Genomic DNA, 18885 nt, shown 5'->3' with positions numbered 1-18885 from the left:
ATCATCTAGAAAATTCTGCTCTGTAAAGAGACCTGGTTGTATATTACAGGGGTTAAGAGGCTCTAAGTCGAACACATTTTGTTTTGATTCTTGGATATGTTTCTTCCAAGCTCTGAAACCTTGGCGATTTTATCAGCCTCGCCACATCTCAGTATCTTCATTTTCAATACAGACACAACAATAAAACCTACTTCATTGGGTTGCTAGGAGGAAGCAATTAGATGCTGCACATAAAGAGCTTTGCATAAGACTTGGCATATTATACACTTTCCATAAATGTTAGCTATTATTACAGGATAAATGTCTTTATTGCAAGATAAAATCATGTTTTCTTGGTATGTAGACTTTTTTTTTCTTTCAAATAATCAGTACGTAATGGAATTTCTCCCCCTCTATGGCAGTAATGAAGAGCATTTTTGTCATTTTGATCAGACACATGCCGTAAGCAAATGAAGGTCTGTGACCATGAGGAGCTTGGCATGAGGCCTCCCTGTGGAGGAGGCTCACCTGGGCTTACCTTTGCTGCCACTGCAGTCTCCTGAGCTCTTCCAAAATTTTGACAAGGGTGAGATGTCTAATCTTCAGTATCACTGACACTGGGCTTGCACTATGGCTTTGAAACAGATGGTCTAAATTATCATCTCCTTGTGGGCAGGAATGTTACTCTATATAATCTATATCAAAATGGCATATATACATAGATGCTTGATACATTTTAAAATAAACTGTTAAATGTATGTTTTATATAATTCTGGTGACATTTGTTCTGAACCAAAAAGATAGGGCATGTGGTACAACAAAGGGTTTTAAATATTTTGAGAATTTTAAAAATTTTAACTTTTTATTTTGAAGTAATTTTTGTTTACACAGTTGCCATAATAGTACAGAGAGCTCCCATACACCCATTACCCAGCTTTCCCTAATGTTATCACCTTACATAATTGTATTAGTTAGGGTTCTCTAGGGAAACAGAACCAACAAGAGTTATCTGTAAATATAAGATTTTATAAAAGTGACTCTTGCAACTGTGGGGACGCACGAGTCCAAATTCCTTAGGGCAGGATGCACGACTTCAAATTCTGTAGAGCAGGCAGGGAACTGGCAACTCTGATGAAGATGTTCAATGAACTCCTCAGGAAACGCTTCACTGCCTAGCTTAAGAAGAAGTGAAGGTCCTCTCTCCTTCTCCCTTAAAAGTCTTCAACTGATTGGATTAAATCCAGCTGATTGAATTCCCTCATTGCAGAAGCATGCCCTTTGTTGATGTAATCAGTCACAGCTGCAGCCAACTGACTGACGACCAGTCTCAAATGTCCTTGCAGTAACAGGCCAGTGCTTGCTTGGCAGACACCTGGGCACCATCATGTGGTCAAGCTGACACATAAACTTAACCATCACAACCCTCCCCAAATATTTATTAATTACAAATGAAGAAAAGTAATTTTACAGAGGAGAAACCTGGCAAACATCACCTTAACCAAGTGATCAAGTTAATATCACCAGTAAGAAGACCTATCAATATCATGCACCCCATGATAAAATGCTCTGTGAAGGGCACAGCACCCATAACCTCAATCTAATCATGTGAAAACATCACACAGACTCAAATTGAAGGACATTCTGCAAAATACCCGACCTGTACCCTTCAAAAGTGTCAAGATGATAAAAGAAAAATAAAGGCAGAGAAACTGTTAAAGATCAGCAGAGAGTGAAGAAAATGGCAATGAAAATGGAACATGATATCCTGGATTGGACTCTGAAACAGAAAAAGGATATTAGTGGGAAAAAATGGTAAAATCCTAATAAATCCTGTGATTTAGTTAATAATATTATACAAATGGTAATTTCTTAGTTTTGATCATTTGACCACGGTTATTGTGATGGTTAGGTTCATATGTCAATTTGGCCAAAATAAAAATAAAAGCAAAAAAGAACACCTAAATCTTTCCATCCCCTCTATCCCACCCTATTCTTCATCTAAGTTTTGTCCCCATTTTCCCACTCATCTGTCCATACACTGGATAGAGTGCGAGCCACAAGGTTTTCAGTCACACAGTCACACTATGCAATCTACATAGTTATACAGTCGTCTTCAAGAATCGAGGTCACTCCTCATAGCATTTTTCAAAACTCAGTTTTACTGAGATATATTCACATACCATACAATTACGCACAGTGTACAATCTATTGTTCACAATACCATCATATAGTTGTCCATTCATCACAATTAATTTTTGAACATTTTCCTTATTAAAAAAAAAATAAAAAAGAGCACCCAACACATTCCATACCGCCATTTCATTCTATTTTTCATTTTATTTTTGTCCCCATTTTTCTACTTATCCATCCATACAATGGATAAAGGGAGTATGAGCCACAAGGTTTTCACAATCATACAGTCACACTGTATAAGCTACATATTTATACAATAGCCTTCAAGAATCAAGACTACTGGGCTGCAGTTCAACAGTTTCAGGTATTTCCTTCCAGCTATTCCAATACACTGAAAACTAAAAAGGGATATCTATATAGCACATAAGAATGCCCTCCAGAGTGACCTCTTGACTTCATTTGAAATCTCTCAGCCACTGGAACTTTATTTTGTTTCATTTTCCTTCCTCCTTTTGGTCAAGATGTTCTCTATCCCACAATTCTGGGTCCAAGCACATCCCTGGGAGTCATATCCCGTGTTGCCAGGGAGATTTACACCCCTGGGAATCATGTGCCATGTAGGGGGGAGAGCAGTGAGTTTACCTGCCGAGTGGGCTTAGAGAGAGAGAGTCCTGTGTTCTTTTGACATGTCCCCATATTACAATTTTTCTTTATTTTGCACATTCTTACTTTTTGGCACCACAAGATGCTTTAGGCTCATCTTGTATTTTCCCTGCCCCAGCCCTGGAATCAACCACTGCTCCAAGAGCTCATTTTTTTTTTATTAGAGAACAGGATTTTCATATTTAGAAACCAAGATATGGGTGCCAGTTCCTCTCAGTAGCCAGAGCATGGAAAGGTATGTATGCATATCAATCTAAACATCTATATCTATTTCTCTGTCCATCTATCTATATAAATATTTTTAAAAAAAACAAAACAAAACATGAATTCATGCCGATATCTCCGACTCCAATCAGGCACCACAGGGTTCATTTTAGCATTTCCTGTTTCTGGAAAAGGCAAAACTATAGGAACAAAAACTAGAGATCTGTGGTTGCCCTGGGGTGGTATGAGGGTTGGGTGTGATGAACTCTTCTGTGGGATACAGTGGTGGTAGACACACAACTCTATGAATTTATCAAAACCCATAGAATCAAATACCACAAAGAATGGATTTATTGTATGCAAATTAAAAAAAAAAATACATCGATCAGAAATGTTGGGAGAACCCAACATAAAAAGTAGACTATGTCGGATAAATCTAACTACTACAAATGAATGATAAAGCCACACTGAAGGGAGTGGGGAAGAAGGGAGCTGACCTAAGTAACTTTGGAAAAGAGTATGTTGACTGAATATGTGAGGCTAAAAATAAAAAATAACTGTATGCATCACTATACTTTATTTAGTAAATTTGTTTCTCACAGGTATATGGTTCAGCAATTCTGAAACTACTTTTTTGCATATACTGGGGTTAAATAAATTAGTTCATGCATTGTGAATAATGAAAACCTGGTTTTTTAATGCTGAAAAATAAACATTTTTGGATTTTTTATATAAAGGATTTACAGAAGTATAAATACTAGATCATATTTAGCTATACATTTAATGAATTGTTTTTATTGAAAACAATAAAATTATATGAAATTGAGAACAAGCCTAGGGCATGTAATTGTCTATCAAAATACATCCGTGTAAGTGTGTGTATATTTATTTATATATATTTCCAATGTAGTTTTCTCTAAAAGCTTCAGCATTCATAGGAACACAGGCATTGCCATTCTGACTCAAATGTATTGAAGTTGGGGATTATTATCTGCAAAGTTTGTTTTTTTTAATTTTTTAATTTATTTTTTATTTTTTTATTTTGCTAAAAAATTATTTCCAGCCAGATAAAATTCTCCAGTGATACACATAAGGTTACATATCATGAGGTCCTTTGATAAATGTACTTGTTGCAATATCCACGACTAATTATTAAAGGGTATACCAAACAAATGTCTTTTTCTCTTGAGATATAATTTAAATAAACTGCTAAACACACAAGCCAGAGTCTGGTTGACATCAGTGGAATGCGATTCTTCACTTATGAGTGCAGAGCAATATCAAGCCACTGTTCCATGATGAGATTCCGCAGGTCAGCAGGCAGCAAGTGCCTCCAGCTCTGCCTGCTGACCATGTGGATATTTGCTGTTGGATGAGTTACCTGTTTCTTCTGTGAAAAAGAGTTATGTGTAGGCAAATAAGAACTACATATGCGACATGGAAAGGCATTTCACAGAATGCAACAATATTCAGGTAAATTAATGGACACTAGGATGAAAGCCCCATGAACACAGATCCGCTGTTCATACTACTGGGTATCCTGGCACCTTCTCACTGGACATGCAATAAATATCTATTAAATGGGCAAGATGGCGGCATAGAGAGGAGTGGAAGCTAAGTAGTCCCCCTGGAACAACTACAAAAAACCAGAAACAACTAGTAAATAATCCAGAATAACTGTGGGGGGACAAACGAGACCATCCACTCATCATACACCAACCTGAATTGGGAGGAATGCCCGAGAACACAGCATAAAATCTGTAAGTAAAACCTGCGGAACCAGGTCGGGAGACCCCCTCCCCCATAGCCCGAGCTGCAGAGCCGTGTGGTGCCACAGAGAAGCTCTCTCCCAGCAAGCAAATATAGCTCAGCTGAGCTCCAACTGGGGTTTTAAGTAGCGAGTGTGAACTGCTCACTACAAGTACGCAGCCCCCCAAAAAAGACAGAGGCTTTGGGTGACGACTGACCTGGGAGAGCCGGAGGGTTGCCTTGGACTGGGTCTGAAGGGGACTATCTGTTTCTTTTTTGGCTCAGTGGAGAAAGCCCCAGTCATTTTCAGTTTCCAGGGCTGTGACTCTGGGAAGGGTGGAGACACCACAAGCAGAGAGTGAGACCATTGAAATGCTAATGACCTCCACCTGAGGGGTCTGTCTTCTCTAGGAGGAAAGGGGTGGGGCCCTTTCCATTCAGAACCAGACCCCAGAGCCTGGGGGAACACGGCCATACCTCCTCACACCAGTCAAGAATTATAGGCTAACAGGCGTCACCTGCTGGGCAGAAAAGCACAGTGACCCCAGGCGTCAAAGGGTGGAGCAATTTTCTAAGACACACCCACAGGGAACCCAGATACTGAATATTTCTTCCCTCTGGGACCTGAGCCTGTTCTGGTCTGGGAAAACCTGATTTGGATAACCAAGGAAACCATGCCTAGACAACAGAAAATTACAACCTACACTAAGAAAAACAAAGTTATGGCCCAGTCAAAGGAACAAACGTACACTTCAACTGAGATACAGGAATTTAAACAACTAATGCTAAATCAATTCAAAAAGTTTAGAGAAGATATTGCAAAAGAGATAGAGGCTGTAAAGAAAGCACTGGACATGTATACAGCACAAATCAAAAGTTCAAAAAACCTACTAGTAGAATCTATGGAAATGAAAGGCACAACACAAGAGATGAAAGACACAATGGAAACATACAACAGCAGATCTCAAGAGGCAGAAGAAAACACTCAGGAACTGGAGAACAAAACACCTGAAAGCCTACACGCAAAGGAGCAGATGGAGGAAAGAATGAAAAAATATGAGCAACGTCTCCAGGAAATCAAGGATGAAACAAAGTACAATAACGTACGTATCATTGGTGTCCCAGAAGGAGAAGAGAAGAGAAAGGGGGCAGAAGCAATAATAGAGGAAATAATTAATGAAAATTTCCCATGTCTTATGAAAGACATAAAATTACAGATCCAAGAAGTGCAGCGTACTCCAAAAAGAAGAGATATGAAGAGGCCTACGCCAAGACACTTAATAATCAGATTATCAAATGTCAAAGACAAAGAGAGAATCCTGAAAGCAGCAAGAGGAAAGCAATCCATTACATACAAAGGAAGCTTAATAAGACTTTGTGCGGATCTCTCAGCAGAAACCATGGAGGCAAGAAGGAAGTGGTGTGATATATTTAAGATACTGAAGGAGAAAAACCACCAACCAAGAATCCTGTATCCAGCAAAGCTGTCCTTCAAATATGAGGGAGAGCTCAAAATATTTTCTAACAAACAGACAATGAGAGACTTTGTGAACAAGACACCTGTCCTACAGGAAATACTAAAGGGAGCACTACAGGGTGATAGAAGACAGGAGTGTGTGGTTTGGAACACAATTTTGGGAGATGGTAGCACAACAATGTAAGTACACTGAACAAAGGTAACTATGAATACGGTTGAGAGAGGAAGATGGGGAGCATGTGAGACACCACAAGAAAGGAGGAAAGATAACGACTGGGACTGTGTAACTTGGTGAAATCTAGAGTATTCAGCAATTGTGATAAAATGTACAAATATGTTCTTTTACGAGGGAGAGCAAGCAAATGTCAACCTTGCAAGGTGTTAAAAATGGGGAGGCATTGGGGGAGGGATGCAATCAGCATAAACTAGAGACTGTAACTAATAGAATCATTGTATTATGCTTCCTTTAATGTAACAAAGGTGATATACCAAGGTGAATGCAGATAAGAGGGGGGGATAGGGGAGGCATGTTAGACACTTGACATTGGTGGTATGTCTGATTCTTTATTCTACTTTGATTTAAGGTTATTTTTCCTTTTGCTGCTTCCTAGCTGTCATTTTTTTGTTTCCTCTTTCTTTTGCCTCTCTACCTTCTTTGACTCTCCCTCCTGCCTTGTGGAAGAAATGTAGATGCTCTTGCTTAGTATGAGCAGAATGTTCAATTAGGATGAACTTAAATGTTTGGAAATGAACAGGGGTGTTGGTAGCAAGATGTGAGAATAACTAACAGCGCCGAATGGTGTGTGAGTGAGGTGGAAAGGGGAAGCTCAGAGTCATATATGTCACCAGAAGGAAAGTTGGAGGTCAAAAGATGGAAATGTATAAAACTGAATCCTATGGTGGGCAATGTCCATGATCAACTGTACAAATACTAGAAATCACTTCATGAACCAGAACAAATGTATGACAATACAATTAGAAGTTAATACTAGAGGGGCATATAGGGAAGAACTATATACCTATTACAAACTATATACTACAGTTAGTAGTATTTCAACATTTTTTCATAAACAGTAACAAACGTATTATATCAATACTAGGAGTCAACAATTGAGGGGGGTTGGTTAGGGATAGGGGAGGTTTAGAGTTTCCTTTTCTTTTTTTCTTTTTTCATCTTTCACTTTATTTCTTGTCTGGAGTGAAGAAAAGTTTCTAAAAATTGAACAAAAATTAAGTGTGATGGATACACAGCTGTATGAGGGTACCCAGGGGCAAGTGATTGTACACTTTGGATCTTTAGATAATTGTATGGTATCTGAACAATCTCAATAAAAATGAAAAAAAAAAAAATGGATAGGGCAACCCAGAACCCATGAATCTTGAAGACGATTGTATAAAAATGTAGCTTATGGGGGTGACAATGTGATTGGGAAAGCCATATGGACCACACTCCCCTTTGTCCAGTGTATGGATGAATGAGTAGAAAAATGGGGGCAAAAAAAAAAAAAGCACCCATTGTTCTTTTTTACTTTAATTGTTCTTTTTCAATTTAGTTTTTATTCTTATTACTTTTGTGTGTGTGGTAATGAAAATGTTCAAAAATTAATTTTGGTGATGGATGCACAACTATATAATGGTACTGTGAACAGCTGAATGTACGCTTGGTATGACTGCATGGTATGTGAATATATCTCAATAAAAATGAATAAAAAAAATGAAAAAAAAATCTATTAAATGAAAGTAAGAGTAAGAGGATTAGCTGTATCAGTTGTCTTTGTGCCCAGCATCTGATTTGTGAGGTTTACTGATATCTATTTTTGTTTCTTCAGAGTGGATCTTTCTATTTGAAAAGCCGTTCCTTTTCTTAAAAGACCTTTAAATTCTTCATTAGCATTTATTGGCCTCTTGCAGACGGCCAGTACTGGAGGTTCATTGGCTCCAAGGAAGAGCACAGAGGGGTCCATAGAGTCAAAGTCTTGATTTATCTCTTGAAGTAAAAAGCCTGTTTGGCTCAGAATTTTTAGGATCTGGTTTATTCTTCACACTGTCTCTTCCTGTGGCCTGTTAATCTCCCAAGACCCAAATAGCCTCTGAAAACTCATAGGTTGAGCAAGATACTTCTTCATGAAATCTCATTTTGGTATCAACTATTTCCAGTACCATGGCTCCCTCAGGACTTGAAATAGTTGATTTCTTGAAGTTCTGTCCTTCACAGAGTTTCTCTGCTTGTTTCTTTTTTTTTTTTTTTCTCTTGAAATACAGAATTTTATTTAGAAACTGTTTAAAGTAGAAAAAAACCCTGTCAAGAAAGACCAGGTGGAAAATGGGTTCCCAATAAAATGGAATTTTAGGGCAACAAAAGTCTAAAAGGCCACAAAAGATAAATAGCACCACTGTCATTTGAACAATGGCTAGTTAGTTGCATTTTTTTGGCATTGTTAATCACTGAATCGGGGTTTTCCTCTGAATTCCACACAAAGCATGCACTACACAACAATTTTATCATAAAATACCTGCTTTCTACACACATTTTACGACAAGCTACCACTCTGCTTGCTTCTTGAAGGTAAGATTTTTGTTGTAAGGCTGATGCCACAAAGAGAAATTCCTGGAAAATCTCTATTCCCTTTTGATTCTGGGACCATCTCTCTCATTCCCCAAAAGGCTATGGTTGCAACTCTGGAGACACAGAGGAAAAGTTTCTAAACTCATCCTGGTTAATCATAGGAAGATGTCCCTCATCAATTGGGGTTAAAACTGGCTCTTCCTTTATGAAGTCAGGGTCGAAATTACTGACATCTTCTTGGGATTTGATTCTGGGTCTGAAGGGTGGTTCTAGTTGGCGATGGTTCAGCTGGGCCCAGTCGATTTCCTTAAAGAAAGGATGTCTCAAGATGGCGTGCTCACCTCCCTGAGTCAGGCTGCCCAAGCGCATGATGGGGTTCTTGGTCATGAAAGATTTTAGGATCCCTGTGGCATCTTCGTGGAGCCAAGTAGGGTAGACCACTTCATCAACCAGTATGGCCTCAAAAAGGTCATCTTCATTCTCTGCCTCAAAGGGCGCATGGCCACAGAGCATCTCATAGAGTAGCACACCCATGGCCCACCAATCCACCGCAGGCCTGTAGAGCATTTCCTGGAGGATCTCTGGAGCAATATAGTCAGGTGTGCCACAAAACTGTGACGCTGTTACAGATCCCTTCCTTGCACATTCCGAAGTCTGCCAGTTTACAGTGGCCCTCATGGTCCAACAATACATTGTCAAGTTTCAGATCTCTATAGATGATTCCCTTCTCGTGTAGGAACATGAGAGCTGAAATGATTTCTGCAGCATAGAAACGAGCTTGTGCTTCATCAAAACGACAAGACTTCTGAATGTGAAACACCAAGTCGCCGCCATTCACAAACTCCATCACAAAAAACAGACGATCAGGGGTCTGAAAGCAGCAGAACAACTGGGTAAGGAAGGGGTGGTTGCGGGCCAAGGACAGGATCCTTTTCTCAGTCATTGTACATTCCACATCATCGTCCTGGAGGATCATGTCTTTCTTTAGCACTTTCACGGCATAGAGGTCTCCAGTTTCTTTTATTCTGGCAAGCATCACCTTCCCAAAACTCCCCTTCCCCAACACACGGATGAATTCGAAGTTGTCGATACCAAGTCGGTTGGAAGAATTAACTCCAATCCCATTTCCTTCTTTGGTGTTTTCCTTTCCCTGTCGTCTTAGGGTTGATCTGGAAACGAGTTTTGAGGTTGGAGAAATGTTTCCAGGTTGGAGACCCATTCCCGCCACGGTCTTGGCTAGCGCCACGGTCTTGGCTAGCTCCACGGCGTTTACCCCACAGTTTGGGGCTACGTTGGCTTGACATCGAATATGAACATTCATTTTACATACTTTGCATTGGAGTCCTTGTCGCATTATACCCCCAGAGCAGGGAACCACAGTGATCACAGAACATTGGCACTTTGTAGTTGTGGATGCTGAACTTGTGTGGGATGTTGATTCCAAACCTCTGTTCAGCAATCTTTGAATCCACTTTGTTAATGTTGTGTTGGCAAGTACAGGCTGTAACAATTAGGTGATGGCAGCGCTTATGGACGACACAGGTGCACACTTGGCATTGATAACCCTGTTTCCCAAACACTCCCCAGATGAACTGCCTGCAGTGAGAGCAGTATGTGGGCTGCCTCAGGTATGTGGCCATAAACTTGTGTCCGTTGATCTGGTGGACTCGCCTGCGCATAGCCCTTCTGGTGCTTCCTGGTAAAATGTTTGACGATTCGGTCTCTCTGGAGAGTTCTTCAGTGAAACTCCCTGTTAAGGTTATTACCACAAATACTTTCCCCTCTGACTCCAAATTCACCCAGCCCTCGAAGGTGTCGGAGGAGCCCGTCGTGCGCAGAAGCTCCTGGAATTGCAGGGTGCAGTTGGCCACGAAGTGGTCGTAGCCTAAGGGCGTCTCGTGAAAGACGGCCAGCTCCAGGTGGCAGCCGTCGGTGACGTTGGCATAGAACTCCTCGTTGTACGTAGGTTTGTTGGTCTTCTGCTTGGTACTGGTCTGGCCCACTCGCACCTGGTCCACGCTCACCGTCAGGTAGGGGTCCAGCAGCTGGTGGCCCTTCTTGAAAAGTGAGTGGCGCAGGGACAAGCGGGTGGGCTGCAGCCCCACGGCCTCGCCAATGCGGACCCTCAAGTAGCCATTGAACTTCATGGTGCCGGACGACATGACGGCGCCGCTGCCCCAGCCCCGGGGGGCCGCGCTGGCTCACAGCTGGAGAGCGGGAAGCCCCGGCTCAAGCCAGCCCTTGCGACAGCCGCTGGAGTGGAGGCAGCTCCGAGGAAAAGTAGCGTCCAAGCCCCCGTCGACCAGCCATTCTGCCGCCTTCGCGGGACCTTTCCCTCCCCGCCTTCCCTCCCTTCCTCCCTCCAGAGGTGGAAAGGGGGAGAGCCCGGCGCTGAGCCTTCCGTGGGCAGGGGAAGCCGGTTCGTCCCTCTCGAGCGCAGGGCACTTCCCGGGGACTCGCCCCTTCTCCGGGGACGGGAAGCTCCTCTCCCCCTGCAAAGTTTGTTTTGATGAAGGATGTTGCTGAATATGTATCTACAACTAACATATAAATATAAATCCTTGTATTTTTTTAAATAAAAGTGAGCTTTCATCTAAGGAGCTTGGAATGCTTCACAAATTTCATGGCACACCCCTTTGGCCTGCTTAACCTATTGGAATATCATTTTATAAATTGTATATCAATTCACAAACTGTATCTTGACGGTGTTAAAAAAAAAAGTTGCCAAAATATTTAGTAGTAGGGGCATGCAACTCTAGATTTAAAACCTGAGTTCTAAATTGTTTGTGGCCTTCCTAAATCCTACTCTTATACCCCTAAAATAGGAAAGCACTAAGTTTTGAGTCAGACAGACCTGTGTTTAATTCTCGATTCTGCCACTGACTAGTTGTATGCCCTTGGATAGGTTTAACTTCTCTAAGCCTCCAATTTCTCATCTGTGAAATGGAGACGAAATTACCCAGGTTTTGACAGGATGGTTGGAATATATATATACACACACACAGTATTAGGCACATGGTAGGTATTCAACATATATTCATTCATTTCTGACTACATAAAGCACTGTAAACCTAATTGTGGAGAGGAGCCAGACTTTAGCAGTGCCATTAACAAAAAAATTTCATATGTTTTTTTCCTGTAATGTGAAGTGTCACATATTAAATTTGGAAGAGCCAATCTGGTCTTAGGGCTGTAGGGGAGTCTCCCTTAACTATGTAGAAATGTAACCTCTGCTCAATTGCTGCCACTTAGGGCCCTTTTGTGGGATGTGATATCTTCTGGAATATTTATTACTCCACTGAAATAAGCAATTAAACAAACAAAAACCCAAATGCTATTCTTCATAAAAATTTTATCACAAAGTTAGGTTTAATAACAGAAATTTCTATTTAACACAAATTTCAAACATTAAATCTATCGACTACAAAGGGGCACTGTGAATTCTTGGAAAAAATGTATAATTGCTTTACTCAAAAGCATCATTATTGGATTCTTATCCCTAATTTGTATTCAGAGCCAGATTGTATCTTTTTTCACCCAGGCAGGCACAATGTGTTTCAAGGTATTCTCAGAACACTAAACTTGACTGCTCTCTGAATATTCAGGGATATGTTGCTCACTTGCTTTCCTATGGGTGATTCCTGCAACCAGTGTGCAGCTAGTCCTAGAGAAGTACACGAAAAATCCTCTTAATTATGTTGTTAACTAATATTTCTTGTCTCTGCAGTTGCTAGTCCTATCTTCTCTCTTCCCCTTCTAGAAATGGTAAGGAAGAAATACACATGCAAACACATGCAAAAACCCTTTGGCTATGAACTAAGCTGGTATGTCAAATAATGACATAGTCAGCGAATCCTGCCATAATCCTCCAGGTTGGACAGGAGTTTACAGATCCTTTATCTTAACCCCCATGTTATTTTCATTAGCACCTTTCTATTTGAAAAAGTAAAAGTCTCATTTTGGAAATGTGATTTTACAATTTTATTTAAAATTCAGGTTTGAAAGGAAAGCTATAAATTCTAGTTTATTTGCATTGGCATTTAAAGTTTATTATTCAATAATTCTAGATATTTTCTGAGTACCAAGAAATCTCTATAGTGTTGTAAAGCTGACAGGGAAGTTCTGAGGGCAAACATGTGAAAACGTATCCGATGGACTTAATGAGGAAAGGGCCTGGAACGCACAGTTAGGGCACTTCAGGACACCAGTGGAATACTTTTGCTCTTGCTTCCCTCTCCAGCTTTCTCTCTCACTCTTTTCTAGCTCCCTGTATTATCTAGGCCTTGAAGGCTCTTTTCTCCTTTTCATTCTCTAAAATGGTATTCATTTGGCTAACTCTGAAGCTTTTTTCAGAATTCAGAATGTCATTTATCTACAGTGTATTTATAAAGCTTAATGAGTTTAGCACTTTTTACACTGCTTTATAATTGCCTGCTTATTTGTATGTCTTCTCCATCAGACTTGTTATCAATCATGAAAACAAAGCCTTAACGAGAATAATGAAACCAAGGGATTCATTATAGGAATTAAATTTTATGAAATTTAGGAGCTGGAAAATGAAAGTCCGGAGGGGCAGAATTGGAGGATCAGAGAAATAGTTACTAATCAGGCTGTTTGAAGCACTGGTGTGGGTAGACAAGTTGAAGCATGTAGGGAAATCTGAGAATCCAAACATACCTAGCAGCCAAAGCAGACCTATTAAGAGGGAACACGATGGAATAAGCTATGGAAATGGCCACATGTGGGGAAACTGTGCTTCTGTGAAGTTACTGTCTCTGTGGGTCTGCAGCCTAGAACCTGGTGGTGGGCCTAAGCTACTCCCTGTTGGCCAACAGAGTCCATGGTCAAAAAGATGCTGTACAATAGAAGAGAGTGAGGACAAATTGGGACCTAATGGGCACCTCTATGTCTGTCCATCACTATGACTGACCTTGACGACCTCCCAAGATTAAGGGCTCTGCTCACTTCCGCTTTCCTCTTTTGGCTAACTCTACCTTAGGAGTAGACAGGGAAGGTTTCAGGGAAACATAGATTAGAGCCTTAGCAAAGTTGACAAAACAAAGGCTGTTTCATGTTATGATGTATTCTGAGAATGTAGCAAAGTTTTTGGTATATAGACAGTACTTAATATTTAATAAACGAAAAAGAAATGCCAAGACCATTCATATACTGTAAATGGAGAGAAGCAAAACAAAATTTGTTCCTAAATACTAGAATATTTCATTAATTTTTCCCAATATACTTGACTATAACTAATAGTTAATTCAGAGTTTATGTGGTATTGCTATTTTATTGATAGATTGGTGATTATGAAAGTCCAGAAAAAAATGGCTAAAGAATTTTTCAGTATAGTTCCAGTACTGTCAGTGGGAGAGGGTACCCAGATTGTCTGCTTCATTGGCATTACTCACTAGTGCAGGCTAGATTTTGGTTCCCTGCCCTGTTCACTACTGGATTTGGAGGAAAGGTAGTGTGCCAGTTTGAATATATTGTGTCCCCCAAATGCCATTATCTTTGATGTAATCTTGTGTGGGCAGACATTATCAGTGTTGATGAGATTGAAATTCTTTGAGTGTTTCCATGGAGATGCGCTCCACGCAACTGCGGGTGATGACTCTGATTGGATAATTTCCACGGAGGTGTTGGCCCGCCCATTTGGTGGGTCTGAATTAAATTACTGGCGCACTATATAAGATCAGACAGAAGGAGCGAGCTTGCTACAGCCCAGAGGGACACTTTGAAGAATGCACAGAGCTGAGAGAGGAGCTGCAGCTTACAGGGACATTTTGGAGATGGCTGTTGAAAGCAGACATTTGCTCCAGAGAAGCTAAGAGAGGACAAACACCCCAAGAAACTAAGAGTGATATTTTGGAGAGAAGCTGAAGCCTAGAGAGAAATGTCCTGGGAGAAAGCCATTTTGAAACCAGAACTTTGGAGCAGACACCAGCCATGTGCCTTCCCAGCTAACAGAGGTTTTCCGGATACCACTGGCCATCCTCCAGTGAAGGTACCCGATTGCTGATGTGTTACCTTGGACACTTTATGGCCATAAGACTGTAACTGTGTAACCAAATAAACCCCCTTTTACAAAAGCCAATCCATCTCTGGTGTTTTGCATTCTGGCAGCATTAGCAAACTAGAACAGTAGGTGACCTTCCTGTTTCTTTGCTGCTTTGAGACCAGTGGCTCTCAACCTTGGCTGCATGTTAGAATTCCTTGGGGAACTTTAAAAAGTTCAGATGCCCAAGCTGCACTGAGGTATAACCCAGGTATCAGTATTTTTTAAACTTCCAATGTGCAGCCAAGGTTATGTTCTAGACCCTTGTTTTTCAAAGTGTGGTCCATGGGCCAACAGCATTGTTTTTACGTAGGTACTACCCCAGACATATTGAGTTAGAGAACGTATTTTATCAAGATCCTTAGGTGATTTGAAAATACATCAAAGTTCGAGAAGCACTGTTCTGGACTATTGGTCCTCTCTTCTTCCAAAAAAGCCCCATTCCCTTTGAGATATATGCCATAAGAATATTCTATTTTCTTACCCATCTGGTTGGATTCTTCAACCTTCATCCTAGAACTTCTCCACAATTCACTGAAGATTTTAGCATCTGGTTTATTTTCTTTCTCTACACTGCTATGCTTATTGTCATTTCTGGTGATTTCAACATCTGCATAGATAATCCATCTAATACCTTGGTGTTCTGGTTTGCTAATGCTGCCGTAATACAAACTACCAGAGATGGATTGGCTTTTATAAAGGGAAGTATATTTGCTCACAAAGTTACAGTCTTATGGCCATGCAATGTCCAAACAAAGGCATCAACAGTAGGGAACCTTCACTAAAGAACACCGATGGTGTCTGGAAAACCTCTGCTAGCTGGGAAGGTATGTGGCTGGTGTCTGCTTGCACCTAGGTTGCATTTCAAAGTGGCATTTTCCAAAATGTCTCTCGAAGCTGCAGCTACTCTAAGGTCCTTTGGTTTGTGAGTTTTTATAGGGCTCCAGTAAACTAATCAAGACCCATGCTGAATGGGCGGGACCACACCTCCATGAAAATAATCTAATCAAACGTATTACCCACATGGAATCAGCCTAATCCAAAGATTCCAACCTAATCAACACTAATATGTTTGTCCACACAAGATTGCATTAAATAATATGGCATTTTGGGGGCATAATACATCCAAACCAGCACACCTGGCAACTCAATTTCTTGGCCTCCTCACACCCAATAATCTTATCTACATACTGGCTATCCATCTGTTTCAGTTTGCTAAAGCTGACTGAATGCAATATACTAGAAATTGGTTGGCTTTTAATAATGGGAATTTATTAAATTACAAGTTATAATTCTAAGGCCATGAAAATGTCCAAATTAAGGTATCAACAAGAGAATACCTTCTCTGAAGAAAGGCTGCTGGCCTCTGGGGTTCCTCTGGCAGATAGCAAGGCACATGGCCAGTGTCTGCTGGTCCTTCACTCCTGGGTTTCATTGCTTTCAGCTTCTCATTTCAGTGGCTTTCTTTCTGGGCACCTGTGGATTCTCTCTTAGAATCTCCAGGGTGTTTTTCTCTCTCTCTACTCTCTCTAAATGTCTCTGCCTTTTATCCTCTCATAAAGGACTTCAGTAAAGGATTAAGACCAACCTTGAATGGGCTGGATCCCATCTCAATTGAAACAACTTAATCAAAAGGTCCCACCCACAATAGGTCTTCACCCACAAGAATGGACTAATAGAACATGGCCTTTTCTGGGGTACATAACAGCTCCAAACTACCACACCATCCTTCCCTGCTTCATTCCCTGTCCCTCTATTAATAGTGCATACATTTTCTGCCTCAGGCTGCTTTTTGAGGAAACTAGGCAAAGACACTTGGTGAAAACTCAACCCTGGTCAAATCCAACCCCTATTCTAGATGAACTGACACAGGTTGGTGCAAAACACAACCATGATGAATAATCACCCTTTAAGATATGACCTCAAGCAGCCTCAGTACTGTCTGGCAGTCCTACTACATTTATCTATTATAATTCACTCTCCAGCTCCGTGAGATAACTATTTCACATCTCCCTCCTCAAATCTTCAACCCCTCTTTTCTCTCCTCACTCAGTTGATGATTTTGCTTCTTATTTAGTTGTAAGTAAAAGCTACCAGAAGAGAACTCCTCACTTTTTAAGACCATATCTACATATCTACCTGCTTCTGTATCCATCTTTCCTCCTCAGTGCTCCTATATAAGGCCAATTGTTCCCCTTGCACTAGAGCCTAATCCCCATTAACTTCACAAGGACTTTGATCTTATAATTATCTTTTTCTTTCTTGTATCATTTTTCAACTTCACACAATTATGCTCTTTGTAATATAGCATCTGCCTCCATTTTTGCTGTTTGACTGTTGGCAGCTATTAAGCTTCACCCCCCTGCCCCACATCCAGAGAAGCTGATGCAAGTCTCTTTTCCTTGCTCTCTCAAGTCATTTTGGTCCTGCTTGAGAGGCCTGCCTGCTTTCCCCAGAGACTCAAACATTTTCATACCCTCTTGATGTGTGTGTGGCGCTATCAGCCTCAACATCCAAACCAAATTTTGGTGGGAGTCTATCCTGTCTCCACAGAGTGATAACAACACTATAATATCTGCCACATAAAAGTCCCAGCTGGTGTGGTGACTTTGCTCTGTAAAATCATCAGGGGTCCAGGTTTCTTCTAGCTTGCTTCTTCAACATGCCTATCTTATGAGACATGCATGAATACTACAATCTTAAATCTGCATTCCAGGTAATATGGAGAAGGAAGATGCAGAAAAAGAAAAGGAGAGCTTGTTCCTTCCCTTTAAGGGTACAGCTCCAAATTAGTCATATGATCATTCTTAGCTTCAAGGGAGGCTGGGAAACATAGTTTTTATTTTGGTGGACAGGTATCTGTAAAACAAATTTTATTACTAAGGAAAAAAAGGAGGGCAGAGAATAATTATGAGAGAATGAATATTAGATTGGCAGTCTCTGTTCCCCAAATCTTTTCTTGAAGGCAGAATAATGACCTCCCAAAGATATCCATGCCCTAATCCCCAGAATCTGTGAATATGTTATGGCAAAGGGGAATTAAGGTATCAAATGGAATGAAGTTTGCTAATCAGCTGACCTTAAGATGGAAAGACAATCTTGGGTTATCCAGATGAGCTCAGTGTAATCAGAGGGGGCCTTAAAAGTGGAAGAGGAGGTCAAAATAAAGTGATGTGAGAAGAACTTGACCTACCATTGCTGAAGATGGAAGAGTTGGGCCATGAGTCAAAGAATGTGGGTAGCCAGTAGAAGCTACAAAAGGCAAGGAGATGATCCTTAACCAGATCCTCCAGAAAGGAACGTAGCCCTATGGGACCCTCAGGCTCAGACCTTGGTCAGACTTCTAACCTACAGAGCTGTAAGATAATAAACTGTGCTGTTTTAAGCCATCAAGTTTGTGGTAATTTGTTATAGGAGCAATAGAAAAACAAATATAAATTTTGTACTGGAAGTGGGGTGCTGCTATAACAAATACCTAAAAATGTGAAGTGACTTTGGAATTAGGCAGTGGGCAGAGGTTGGAAGAATTCTGAGAAATATGACAGAAAAAACTTAGATTGCCCTGAAAAGACTGTTATTAAAAATATGGATGTTAATGACTTGCTAGTGAGGACTCAGAAGGAAGTGAGAAACATGGTAGAGAAAACATGTATCATTGTAGAGAATATCTAAATCTTCATGAACAGACTGTTGGTAGAAATATGGATGTTGAAGGATGTTAAAAGTGCTGCTGCTGGCTGCAAATGAGAGACTAGGCCTCCCTATAATTGTGCCTAAGAGCCTCCTCCTGAATGCCTCTTTGTTGTTCAGATGTGGCCCTCTCTCTCTAGCTAAGCCAACTTGAAAGGTGAAATCACTGCCCTCCCTGCTACATGGGATCAGACACCCAGGAGAGTGGATTTCCCTGGCAACGTGGAATATGACTCCCGGGGCGGAATGTAGACCCGGCATCGTGGGACAGAGAACATCTTCTTGATGAAAAGGGGGATGTGAAAGGAAATGAAATAAGCTTCAGTGGGAGAGAGATTCCAAAAGGAGCTGAGAGGTCACTCTGGT

The 18885-nt window shown here is 40.8% G+C and overlaps 2 protein-coding genes across 2 annotated transcripts in view; both read right to left on the bottom strand.

Annotated features, from left to right (window-relative positions):
* Positions 1-1392: 1392 nt before the first annotated feature.
* Positions 1393-18885, bottom strand: part of CEP126 (centrosomal protein 126) — a 116649-nt gene continuing 99156 nt past the window's right edge. The window contains exon 11 of the mRNA XM_037841206.1: positions 1393-1756. Coding sequence (XP_037697134.1) covers positions 1655-1756 — 102 coding nt within the window. The 3' untranslated portion in view covers positions 1393-1654. The remainder of the gene's footprint in view (positions 1757-18885) is intronic.
* Positions 8457-11243, bottom strand: LOC119538332 (protein kinase C eta type-like). Its single transcript, XM_037841213.1, is given in 3 exon segments — positions 8457-9384; positions 9386-10131; positions 10133-11243. Coding segments are annotated over 3 exon segments (2061 nt in total). The 5' UTR covers positions 10934-11243; the 3' UTR covers positions 8457-8870.

This window comes from Choloepus didactylus, chromosome 6, assembly GCF_015220235.1.
Source record: "Choloepus didactylus isolate mChoDid1 chromosome 6, mChoDid1.pri, whole genome shotgun sequence".
NCBI classification, from domain to species: Eukaryota; Metazoa; Chordata; class Mammalia; order Pilosa; family Megalonychidae; genus Choloepus; species Choloepus didactylus.
This window is presented reverse-complemented; position numbering and strand designations above follow the sequence as displayed.